A 13,545-nucleotide genomic window follows, 5' to 3' on the forward strand; every position below is an offset into this window, starting at 1 on the left:
TCTGCTCTCTGATCGATTCCGTGCGGCTGACGGCGACCAGCGGCTGCTGTCAGCTTGCGAAAGCATCCTCACTGACGGCACCATATCGAGGAAGAAGCGCAGAAAAACTCGCGCACTCACTCCATTAACACTTCCCTTTTGCTATCTATAACCATCAACCTCCAAAATAAGGCAAAAATATATAGACTTGCCAATGCCGAATAACCTCACCATCTCTGTATGAACCGATGCGTATGCAAGGCCCTACCACAGGAATACTTTATGGGCTGAATGAACAACGTGATCAAAGCACCGAATGATTCTTCAAACAAGACGTGGATGATCGCAGCATCAAGTTAAACAATTTAAAAAGGTTATCTGAGAATCATAAATAAATAATCTACCAGACTAACCAACACCAATGGCAATTTCAATGAGAAGGCCAAAGCGAATGTCGGACACATTTAATAATCAAATGGATTAAAAACAAACATAACCACATTTCAAAAAATTGTTATTGAGACTGAAAGCTGCTGACTTTGCGATATCTAAGCGTGCTGAGTAATGAGCATAGGCATTCGTCAGAAAAATTACCATCTTTTTCTGTTAATTTGTTTAATTAGACTGCACAAGTTCTGCACAATTAACATATTTTCCCCCACAGGAAAACAACTTTGAACAACGATTATATTTAACGATGCTTTTATAAACGGAAGTGTTTGTACCATCTATTTTACCGGGAAACAAAGCCGGAGGGAAGAAAAACCTACCAGCCTTGACGAAATAACATATTGAAAAATCAAAGATGTCCTTATCTATATGATACCGTATCACCTGCTTTCTGCGCTATGCGAAAAAATAGCAACAGTTTGAAGTGATGAAAATAAGTTTAGTATCGTTTAATGGATAGAGCTACAGTGTATCCATCATAATAATGCTCCTTTGATTCATGTCAGTTCCCAGAATAGGATGTTTGGACACACGCCCAATACCCCAGGTGTAAATAGCTGCTATTTGTGTCATGTGCTTGTTTTGAGAAAATTTAAAAAAGAAAGCAGTCCTACTAGGCTACCAAGTACATACAGCGTTAAACACCAATCAGACGCTTCTTTAGAAAGATTTAACATAGTAGGTTTGGGCCTTTGTTAATCCGGTAAGAATGTTTAATACCTCGATTTGCAGTGTGTGTTAAGTCATTTGTACCTTTTGTGTACATTCCTTAGAAAAACTGCTTCATCTATCTTTTCAAAGCATCCATTTCAGACCTTATTAAGTCGTAACAAATTATCATTTAACATTTTAGTTAATTTAACGTGCAAGTTTAATGTGTAATGCAAGTTCGTTTAGCGTTAGTCAATTGGCAAAAGCGGAATACTCTTAGCATTAGCAAACTCAGTTTTCCGCTGTTTGCCCAGCTATGGATTCCATAAGTTCGAAGAAAGGAAATCTCATTTAGAGCAGGATATCTACCTTTCTGAAATAGCTGTGCGTTCAAAGAGATAAGTAAGACTTAAGGGGAGCTTTTTGCCGTCACCTGGGCCGACTCCTCAATTTTGAAACCGTTAATTCCTGTCTAACGTGATTCTAAGTATATAACTTGCATCTTCTCTCTCCTGCGCCAGATTTATTAAAACCTGAAGTCAGATTCGATATCAAGTGACCAACAAAGGGAAAAATGTTTACTGCTATTGTGAAGTGATAGGTTTTCGCAGTACTGCGTTGGTTGACAACTGCCCGGTATTAGTTTGCATCCAAATATAGGGTACATTTTAGAGACAATGATAATATATGGTGGTATATTTTAAAAAATCATGCCGAAGAGATTTACAATAAACTTTTTAAAAACACGGAATTGTAAAAACAGACCAATTTGTTTTTCACTGGCTTAAGCAATAATCAGTTTGGATAGAGTAGGCGAATAATTTGTGCGGCCTTTTGTTGCCTCGGGTGTGCATGTGATGAGTTCACAATTTCCCAGAAAGAAATATTTCAATTAAAAATTGTTAATTGAATTTTAAGATTCTAAATGTGGAACATGCATTCGATGTGGTTAACAGTTGTATAAAAGAAATGACAAGATAAAATTTAAAATACTTAAGAAATCTTCGAAACTTATATTTGTCTCCTCAAAAGTGTCCTTGGTCAGCAACCTTTAAAAAAAAACCCTGCAAAATCGTAGAAATGGGAAACAACTCGTCAAGTAGCAAAACCGCATATGAAAACCTATATAATGCGAACGGAAGTTACAATTTGTAATCAAGTATTCATTTAATAACAAAATAAGACGGTCATATTTTTGAATAGCACTGCTTCTTATTTCCAGAATACATACAAAAAATACCAATTCTCTTTCCATGGTACACCTTAAAAATAATTGCAATTTGAAATTATAATGACAAGTTGGAATTTAGTAACAAACATGCATGTAAATTCTTTTCCAAGAGACATTAAATAAGAACGTACAATACAATCATAGCAATTTAAAAGAAACTTCGGAAAAATCCCTATTTTTTCTACACTGTGTTCCACGTTACCTATCAGTTTTTTTTTGTTAAGTAATGCACTTTGTTATGTTTTCCCCCGCTTGAAGCTAACATAAATAAATACAGCGTTCACGGAACCCGTCCATTGATGAACACCATCAAAGGTCCATTAAACTGCAATCTGCTTTGTGTAGGGCTACCTGGATTGCATTTCAAAACTTTCAAAGAAAAAAACCTATTTACATTTCTTAACTTTCAAAAGAATTCAATGGGATGAAATCTTTACGTGTACATTAATCGGTTCACCTTTGAGATACCTGGTTTCACGACGTTAAAAAATCAGATTATTTTAACATAAGGAAATTAGGTCAACATTAAAAAAAAACTTTTTCCTGACGGTTTTGAATTGGACCCACATAAGCCTTCATTCGCAATGCATATTGCAGCTTTGAATGTCTGTGCTCACTGATAACCCAGTGCTGAAGCTGTGGTTAACCTCTGGCCATAGAGTGCGTATGGAGAATAATAGTGTCCTGTTGCCGGCACTGGTAGAGTGGTGACCGGCCCTGGAGCTCCATGGGTCGGCAGGGGGCTCTTGGTGTACGGGTGGTACCTGCTGCTGAGTCCTAAAGCGTGGGGGCTCCTTAGTGTAAGACCACCAGGGCTCCCAGGCGCCCCTGTCGGTGGGAGGTGCATGTGACACGCCACGGCTGCTGCAGCTGCCGCCGCCGCCGCACTGCCCAGAGACGAATTTTGGTAGCCGGCCATGAGCTTATCAGTCCCGGAGAAAGCAGTGTGCGTCCGCAAGTGGTTGAGCAGTTCCTCTGAGGTGCAAAATCGCTTGTCGCATGGTCCATTAGCCGAGACCCAATTACAGACGTGAGGCTGGGGATCGTTAGGTAGCATGAAGCCATAAGGGTACAAATGATGTCCTGCCAGGGTTGGCGTTCCAGCATTGCTGGACATGGACGTGTGAACGGCATGTAGAGGGTGCGAGGGATAAACCAGAGGGTATCCAGACTTCAAAGCTGTAGGATCATGGGTGCAAGAATTGTTGGCTGCCCCGGCAAGGTGAGCAGCGCAGTGATAACTCAGACAGTATGGATCTCTGCAAAGACTGGCCGTCATCATTGAGGGTGGAGAGGCACCGGCTAATGGGCTGGAACCAGTAGATTTACTGGAGAGGCCACAACCTAAAGAACTAGCCAGCTGAGCCGCTCCGACCAGACTGGATTTGGCATGATCCAAGCTGACGCCATGTGGTACAAACTGATGTGGATAGCCGGCGTAGGCCCCGAGAGTTCCTGGATAGGTCATGCTAGCTGGAGGCAAAGGAAAGACAGTCTGTCCAGGTTTATACGGCGAAACAGGGGCAACAAGTCCAGAACTCAGAGCTGAAGTTTCCGAAATAATGGGTTTTGAAACGGAAGTCTCCTGGTGCTGGTTCACCTCCACGTTTATCCCAGCACAACTGACACTAATCCGGTTGTGGCTGACGCTGGTGGTCGTGGAATTGTCGGTGGAGCTGTTTTTTACGGTGTCAATGTCTTTCTTTTCCTGACTGTCGCTGCCTTTGCCCTCGGATGGCATCGGTGAAGAAGTGCTGGAATTTGGACTGCCTGTCCTTGGTGTGAATGGTTGGCAGGTGGCGCTAGGCACACGGAAACCAGACTTTTCCCCAGAAACGCTGGAAGAGCCCGAGGAACTGGAATCCTTCTTCTCTGTGTGTTTGGAATAAGGTTTAAAACTCGACTTGTCTTCTACACCAATGTCACTAAGTTTCAATGGAGCAGGTTTTCCGGAGTCTTTATCACTTGTACCATTTGATGTAACAGATGTTAGCTTTGAGGATGGAGGGGGATCCGGCTTCCCAATCTGAGAACATGTTTGAGCCAAAAGTGCCAAAGGACTCTTCTTCGCATCGAGCTTCAAGAAAATTAAATTAAAAAAAATTTTTTTTAAATGTTTCCGTTTCTCATTAACATAAGGTATTATTTCGTAACCATCCATCTTCCGGTAATAGGAAATTCATAGTTTAATTGTCAAATGTTGATCATATTATGCGAAAAACAATGCTATAGTTATGTACACTAAACAATCTTCGAAAAATAACTATCATTGTAGTCAGTAACTTGGTGGGTTAACATATTTCCCAGATGTGTCCAAATTGAGTATTACTAGCGATCGTCTCTTACAAAAGGATCGACGGATAAGAAAGGTACCGTACGTGGGAAATCGTTAACTTTCGTGTTTCCATGCGTACGTTATATAATGCACATTATATAATAAAACTACAGTACTGTATAAACACAATTACAGAAACGTAAGTAACGTACCTCGATGGGACTTACGGGCGTAGATGGTAAAGGCTGTAGGTACTCAGGATGCAAAATGTGTCCGGTGCGAGCCGTAAGCATTTTCAAAACCTTGATAGGAAGACGATTAGCTTGTCTTGAAGGGTCTGAGGGAGGTACGGTGTGGTAGAAAGGTTTGCTACTACTATTTCCTCTGCTGCTGTTATTGCTGATTTCAGTCGCTGTAATTCTGTGGGTAGAGACGGAAGGCGATGTAATCATGACCTAACTGAACCAACACTCCAAGAGGGACTGTGCCGTTCGAGGACGCTGTGGTTGCTTTCACTCACGGTACTGGAGACCCTGCCCAAATCCTGCACGGCGCTCATCAGACAGGCAGCACGACCGCTTAGCTACACACAACACAACATGCAACACACAATCTGGCCGTCAACACTTCAAACACCGAATTACTTTAAGATTAAAGCCTTTGCCGCCTTCCAATCAAATCGCACAATGAACACTGAACCCCGAGGTGATTGGAGGGTCAAGGGGATGTGATGTTAACTTTTTTTGTGTGTGTGTCTGTTGGTTATTGTGTGAAGGCGAAATTTTAGACTCCAGCATGTGACGATATTAGGCCAATCCGGAGAGGGATCTCAATGTCACATGCTTTCAATTCAACACCCCCACCCCCAACTGTCAATTTTCCCAACCGCAATCAATCAGTTATTTGTCAGTCCTGTCAATCTGGGTTGATTTATGTCAGCTTTTGTTGCTGATTACAAGCCTGGTGTGACTTGAAAAAGAACGGCTTTTGAAAAGAGGCATTCAATTTAGGGAAATAAATCGTTCTCAGAGTAAACTCAATTTGTATGCGAACAAAAGGCGGACGCACTAGACCGCACTTCAATTCGCTTGAACGAATTATACACCTTCACTTCTTGTCATTAATGGCTTACTTTCCTGTTGAATATTTCTTCCTTATAAAAAAAACATTTTCAAAAATCTTAAACTGAGAAATCTTACTTCGGGCCGCAGAGGCGCGCTACATACAAAACGACGTTATTGAGATCGTATCACCGATCAGTCAATCAGATGGTCACACGTAGGGGTGTTTGAAAACGATTAAGATTGACATGTTGAAAGTCTTGACATGTTAAACCTGACAGCTAGAACAAATGATCGGTCTGATCAAAGTCACTACAATAAAAAGGTTCATAATACACGCATAAACTATTGTGGTTTTTCACACAAACTGCTTTTTGCAAAACAAGTCAACGTTAGCAAAAATATCTACCATAAAACTATGGGACTTTCGAAATGTGGAACTTTTTGCACATTTTGCAAGTTTTTAATTTAAAAAGCGATAAACAGTTTTAAGATTTTGACTTCTGTTTGATGTTAGCTTCTTTTCACAGGCAAATGTATGTGCTAATCAATCTTTGCTTTTGTTTCCGGCCTCGACATGGTGGCCCACACAATCTACAACATTAACAAAAGGTCACTTGGAGATAAAAACACGTTTGACAAGTGAAGAACACGGAAAGTGCTGCGGGGTCGTTAGCAATTTATGAGGTGGATTATCTATTCGGACTGAACTTCACTCAGATCGTCTTTTCAATAAATAATATCCCTTTAACAATATCGAAGATACACAAAAACGATCCGCACATTTCCAAACCGAGAATTCGAAGCAGAAGTCCAATTTTAGCAAATAAAACGGAAACATATATAAGCATAATCAAAGCATTGTGGTTTGAAACCCTTTTACATATAGACGATGCAACAAAAACTTGGCTACGGTCTTACCCGAATGATAGAGTAACTTTTACAAATTTATTATGGTAATTAGTGTAATTTCCTTTTAAGTAATTATAATATTTTTAAACATATTAACGCATTTGTGAACTAGATTAAGAAGACTGCATGATTTTTTAATCGAAGTGGAAAATACACCACTTCTATGTACAAAGAAGGTTCTTGTTAAGTGCTTTACTTATGTGGCAAAGGAAGCACAAATTTGTCCAGGTGTGTAATGGTGTTGGGAGAGAACTGACGATTCCCAAGTGGTGGGAGTAAACTCGATCTGCGCAGAACAGTTCTTTCCTTTTAATGGCTCGTCAGGTTGATGGATGAAGTGCAGTAAACATTGAAACGCTGTACCTTCATTTGTGTTCATTTGCATTAACTGCTTGGAACAGCTGTTTTCCTTACTATACCATAGAGACGACTATCTGTTCTTGTTGTATTTGTCCTGCCTCCCGGTGAGAAATACTAAAAGATTAATTGCTTTAGGTGGAGTCGACTGTGGGAAGACTTCTTGGAGATTTGTTCACTACAGTGCGAAGGAAGACTGAAGAAGTTACGTAGTTTAAATAGTGTTTTAGTGCGTGCTTAAACACAAGACGAGGGGAAAACGAACCGAATTGAAACCTAACAAAAACATATCATTTGTACATAAGAAATACAACGGTAGACACGTTCCATTAACACCATGCTTGAAATTTAACATAACATAATGAAATACCATGAAGTATCAGTTCTACCTTATCATTTCTAAAACCCAAAAAGTAAATTTGGAGTGGAAGTGGCCTGAACAGCCTTGCTTGGATCTCAAATTTCTTTTCAGAGCGACACCATCTTTGTGTCGAAGTTATATCATTTTTAAAATAAAAACAATCACAATTTTCTTTTCATAATCAACACGATGTACTCCTCACGTAATTTAAAGAGCAAAATTTACCCTCACGACGCGATTAGAAATCATACTGTATAAAAGCAGAGGGAAACCGATCCAGGAATTAAGTAAATTTAATTAAAACATTGACTATTAAAACGATGTCCAACTTTTCCCACTTATCAGTTATTTGTAGATATGTCAACACGATTTGATTTGTACACAATGTAAGAGATTTATTTTTTTTAAAAAGAGGCAACAATACATTCAAAATGAAGTATTTGACTGTTCACGTACCCGGCTAATAAGTATTCAGACTCCCGGGCAATTGGGCAGCTTTTCAGACACAAAATGCCGCGGCTTCCTTTCATCTAACTTGGATGGAGACGCTCAATTAAAAGCCTATCAGTTTGTAAGTAAATCAACGCCTATCAAACTTGTCACATCAAACAAAACGATTATTATTGCAACCCGCCTACCCTATTAATCTCTCTGTATGATAATCCGCTTGACAGGTCAGGTCAGATCCTATAAATCCTGGGATGGATTTCAACAGAAAGCGGATTGGAGCGAAGTTAGTTTTAAAGAAACAGTATGAACCCCTTTGTCTTAAATATAATGGAGAAAAGGCAAGTTAATATTAAACGTTTCGCGCTATTTTGAATAAATTTAGCGATATTGGGCTGTTTGGGCGCAGCAACCACATAGAATTTAGAATCAATTGCGTTATCACTATTCAATATTAATTTCTAAAGAAGCATGGAAAACTATGGCGAAAACGGTTCAGGCGTAAATTTAATAATTTCATGGCTAATATATTGATAGAAAGGCTGACAATCCCGCGTTTGCCCGTTCGCATCAGTCTAGAGTTATTTTCTGCAGACACCGTTCTTTTCGCTCTGCAGCGATTGTCTCTTATTAAATCTAAACTAATCTTTAAAAATACACATGCAGGTCGGAAATTCCACATTATCTGTATGTGAGTTCATTTGCCCTCCTAAATTATGCCGGGATCAAAGTGTACATACAGAGGGAAGATCTATGCGCATTCAGAACAATGAAATACATCAATACTTAATTGTTCTGCATTTTTGTTGTAATAGAACTAGGTCATGTAAAATGTTAAAATATTAAATAGTTTTAAATTGCACTTACGGTGGTACCTGATTTTACCTACTCGTGCAACAACCAAGGGGAAAAGTTTTAAAGTGTGTAAGACTAATGAAAAACAAGTTTTACTTTTGGGTATGCAATTTAATTCCAATGTATTAAACTAAGAAAAACGTGTCCCTTTCTTATTAATAGTAATATAAACCTTAAAAGTGTTTTGGTGAATAAACGGTATCTTGTATATCCTGCCCAATATCGGAGCGATGTTAAATTTTGTACTTAACCATATTGAAGAACCTCTATCCCCATAGGATTTATTATTTGACTTGTAACTTATGCTTGAATCAGAACTTTTGCACTAGGTTATATATTGATAGTATCTAGAGTTGTGTTTTTATTATCCGTGTTCTCAACGTTTCATACATCAAATAATTAAAAGCATTATCAATTTTAATATGCCTTAGATTAGATAAAAGCATCTAGTCGTAGGTAATTTAGTTAAGATATTATTGATATGACATTTGAAGCCACAAGGTTCTGGCGAATGTAAAATACTCACCTAATACTGGCGTTAGCTATTTCGAACAACAGTTTTTGATAAGAAAGGGGAAACAGAATTACGCGTTGATTTGTAGAAATTACGATTATTTAAAGATATTACAATCATTTATCATTAATAGAGTAACAGCCTTTATTGTTCAAAAATATTTAAAAAGTGAGTTGGATCTGATAATGGTATTGAAGAAAAATGATCAAAATCGAAACAATTCCAAATTGTTCTTCGCGAGTGCAACAGTGTTTTGGCATTGAAGCACATCTTAACTGCTTCAAAATGGTTATTAAGCAGAAGAAAGCATAAAACGGACCACAGCGCGAAGATCCGAATGTCATCGGACTGACTTTTACTGATACATTGAAGTAGTTACCTGCAGGAAGGGAAACTTGAGGATAGTTTCTTGGAATATTTAAAAAAATAAAATCTGCAGAATAAACTTTGCTGTGTAAATTGAATTGTAAAAGTGCGGATTTCACGGTGAAGTGCGCGAATTGGGTTCGTTGTAAAATATGTTTATCCCGGTGTAAAATTCCACAAGTGTCAAGCATGTTAAAATGGCGAAAACTGTAAAAATCTCTCTACCTTTTGTTGATTTGAAAGACGTGATAGATCACGTTCCGCCTTACAGTAAATCTGTAGAATGATTCATAATGATATAATTCATACATAAACGTGTCTTGAAGATCAGAGCGCAGCTAAAAATATGCAAAGGGTTGTTTGATTGATAACAGGGTTGCTGTTTTTCTGCAAGCCTGTCAAACGTTGACACAATGCTTGAGTTATTAGGGCAGTGTAGGGCGCCCATAAATTTTCAACGTCAGGGAAAAAGTAACAGCGGCTTTCTTTATTGTCTAGATGACAGATGGGTCTCAGTACAAGACAGCAAATACTTCGTATTACCCTAAATGGGAACACATTTTTCGTGGCTATAATTCACGATTTTTAAATAGAAAGTTTGAAGTACGTGCCTATATTTTATGGTCTGACATATTTATGAATCACTCATCGCATGCGAATATAATTATTACTGGAAACAAGTGACAAGCAAGTTATTACGTCCGATGTTGGTGGAACAAGATTAAAAAAACAATTTAACAATCAACATTTTTATCTGTAAAGTGACTTTGTTGTACAGCAGAGGTGCTTCAACGATTTATATATAACAGCTGAAACATACTGTTATCAACATGATCCAGATGTGGAAATATAAAACGTGCCATTAAATAGAATAGAACGGTCATCTGATTGCAAGAGAAGCTTGAATTTTTGTTGAAAATTAACATACTCTCTCCAAAGCAACTAATCTCCATACCAATAACCTGCAGTAATACAGCATCAGGACGGTATAGAGCGACCAGTTTCAATGGCAAACTGGCAAACACGCTGACAGTATCTTCCGGGTACGCGGACAAATACCAAAAATCATACCTGATTATTAATAGTCGGTTATAAACAATTTTAATGTCGATTCTATTCTTAAATGTACATGTCGTACACATATTCCTTCTATTACAAAGACATCACTGTCGTTGTTGTATCCGAAAAGCCCAATACAGAAGGTAAATCGTATTAATTCTTAAAATTTTAATTACCACTTTGTGAACAACTGGACCAATGAAGAGAAGTAGACTCCATGCATCAAACTTACTTGTGTTAAATATCAGTGCAATAGGCTTACATTAGTAGTTAGTAGGAGCTGAGATTGGGTCAGTACTCTGCAGTGCCGGACTTCCGCATGCGCTCCGCTGATGGGGCGGGAAGGGAAGTTTTTCTTTTTTCCTCGGGGGTGGTGGGAGGGGGAAGGAGGTTTGATGGTTCATTCTACATTAATGCATGCATGACTGCTACTTAAATGACAGGAAAGATAGATTAGTTGGACTCAGTCGGGAAATGCAAGTATATTTTTGTGAAACGATTTTTTTTAACAGCAAACCATTATCAGAAATCTTGCTCTCTTCAGTCTCATCGACTGCCCCACTTAAGATTTAAGGTTGTATACAGCATTTGCAAAAAAAAATCTCCAGCTAAAAGAACTTCCCATATACAGTTTTTACGAAAAAAGTATTGTATCATAATTCCATGAAGTATAATTGGAAGCTCTGCTTTTCTAAGTGCCTTTGCTCCTCCTTTTTTACGTTTTGGCACCGACTTCCGCTCCGAATCAGCTGACAGGAGTGCGGAAGTGTAGTACTCCTGTATTTACATATACGGGTCGTTGCTCCGGCATAGCGGTACTTCCAAACAAATCTTATACAGAATAGAGAACTGTGGCTGGTAGCTTGAATAGCCGCGAAAATAAAGCAAACGTCGGCATTTAACAGTCTTTTATAAATTAGAACGTCAGTGATGGCGAGCAACGATTTAGGGATCGTTGTTGATGGAACTCAAGTAAGTGTGAAGTATTTAAACACGCCTTTATTTACACACAACTAAAGGAATCCTCCTTTTATACCACTATTTCACGTGTTAGGTACACTACACATTTTAATATTTTATATTCTTTAGTTATGCTTGCAGTTTGCAACATTTTTTCCGGGGTTTTAGTATTTTGTGGTGTCAGCTGACGACTTGCAATACCATGCTGATCTGCAATGGCTTTATATTGCAAACTGTTAGTAAGGGCTTATGGGCTAGAAGTTCCAACAATCAATATGAACGGGCAGAATTCCCATAGTTTTAGGATATTATAAATGAAATTTATGGGCTTTCATTTGGAAAAACGTTCTCTTGTAGTTCATTTTGCTAGGAAAGGCATGTCAACATTTCAGATAATTAATTTCAGTATGTGCTTAATGTAATGGTAAATTTTTCCCTGATTCTCAATACTTTCAAATATGTCAAAGTAGCAGTACAAGAGAGCACAGGTTCAATGTTATGAAGGACGCATTTAGAACGTTCTCCACATTGAAAAATCAACAGCTGGAAGGGATTGCCGTGAAGGATGAATGAGGCAGGCACTTGTCTCATGGAAGAGTTTGATGTTAGAATGGAAAAATGTTAGGATTGGTTTCTGGAATGAAGCAATGAAGTAGGCCAAACCTTTCTTGTGATTAATGTTGTGTGTACCATTGCATGTAAAATGTCCAGTTGCCAAAACATTTAGCTACATTTTAGTTTGTATTTGTCTAGTTATTACATTTGTCCATTTAAGTTCTTTTTAGTTTTTGAACATAAGTTATTCTGATTAATGAAACTACTTCCATCTGCACAGCGGTAGCTGAGGTGAGAACTGTCTCATTCAGTTACAGATCATGAATATTTAAAATGTGATTCACTTCAACATCTCTACTTTTATCCTTCTGTTCTGTTCCACATAAACCACTTTAAACAACATGCTAATAACCTTTATCAGGGGAGTTGGCTTGAAGGAGCTACTGAGCACAAGAATGTTATGAAGCTGGTCTATGTTAATAGTGCTATGACATCTCAATATTCTTCAGCTGTGTACATCAGTGCCTAATATTGCCTACACAGTAGTTTTTCAAGAATGAGTAATCTTTAATAATTTTCCTCCAGCTTCTGTATAATTTTGCAAAATGCCTTTATTGTGCTATTGACTTTGGAAGTTCACCCAGTGTGGTAAACAATGCAACATTGCTACATAATCTGAGACCAACCAGAATAGGTTATTTTTCCAAGGGCACATTTTGGAAGCAGCACTGTCTTTGGTTTGGCACCATAATCACAAAGGCTCTTTTTGCTAGAGTCAGCCATGTTTTCTGGTTGCTGTCAGGTGGAACTGATGAAATTTTTTTATTTTTATTGGCCTATATTAATTTCTCCAGTAATTGGGAAAGGCATGGAGGCCTGAATTTATTATTTCAGTGACAGATTGGCAATCTGTCATATTTCAAGACTCTGGTTCAGAAAATGTGCAGGACCTTTTGACAACGTTTGATGTAACTTTGGCCATTTGGCTAGTGTTCAGTAGAAGTCCTGGAAAATGGGCAGTAACACAGATATGCCTGGCCTCCAATATTTGCTTCCAATACAAAAGCAAAATATTGTAGATGCTGGAAATCTGAAACAGAAAATGCTAGAAATACTCAGCGGGTCAGGCAGCATCTCTGGAGAGAAACAGAGTTAACATTTCGGGTTGATAACCACCTCCCCCTCTAAAAAGGTAATTGACCTGAAACATCAACTCCTTCTCTCCATGGATGCTGCTTGACCAGCTGAGTATTTCTAGCATATTCTGTTTTCATCCCAGTATTTGCTTAATATTTCCATGGGGCCTTGAGGGATGAAAACTTGACTTCTGCTCCTCAAATATGGGCCCTTGTTTCAGAGGGAAGAGATTTTCTCTTCTGGTAGTCCTGCTCCTTGGCCTCAGTGAGACGGAGGCTTATTTTAGACCCTGGTATGACCGGTGAGTTGATGTATACTTGGAGTGCACAAAATCATTGAGGCTAGCGAAGTAGCCTGAACCTCTGAAGATGATTA

The 13,545-nt window shown here is 38.6% G+C and overlaps 1 protein-coding gene across 6 annotated transcripts; it reads right to left on the reverse strand.

Moving 5' to 3' along the window:
• Positions 1–429: 429 nt before the first annotated feature.
• On the reverse strand, positions 430–10,914 carry znf503 (zinc finger protein 503). 6 transcript variants are annotated; one of them, XM_078530807.1, is made up of 3 exons: positions 10,781–10,914; positions 4,799–5,006; positions 430–4,388 (listed from the first exon to the last, which is right to left on the reverse strand). In XM_078530807.1, the coding sequence occupies exons 2-3, from the start codon at positions 4,877–4,879 to the stop codon at positions 2,925–2,927; spliced, it is 1,545 nt and encodes a 514-aa protein (XP_078386933.1). In that variant the 5' UTR covers positions 4,880–5,006; positions 10,781–10,914; the 3' UTR covers positions 430–2,924. The 6 variants fall into 6 exon arrangements, with proteins under 6 accessions (XP_078386933.1, XP_078386932.1, XP_078386931.1 ...); XM_078530806.1 differs by having other exon boundaries at positions 10,751–10,914; XM_078530805.1 differs by having other exon boundaries at positions 10,695–10,792.
• Positions 10,915–13,545: the final 2,631 nt, after the last annotated feature.

This window comes from Cetorhinus maximus, chromosome 27 (genome assembly GCF_964194155.1).
Source record: "Cetorhinus maximus chromosome 27, sCetMax3.hap1.1, whole genome shotgun sequence".
NCBI classification, from domain to species: Eukaryota; Metazoa; Chordata; class Chondrichthyes; order Lamniformes; family Cetorhinidae; genus Cetorhinus; species Cetorhinus maximus.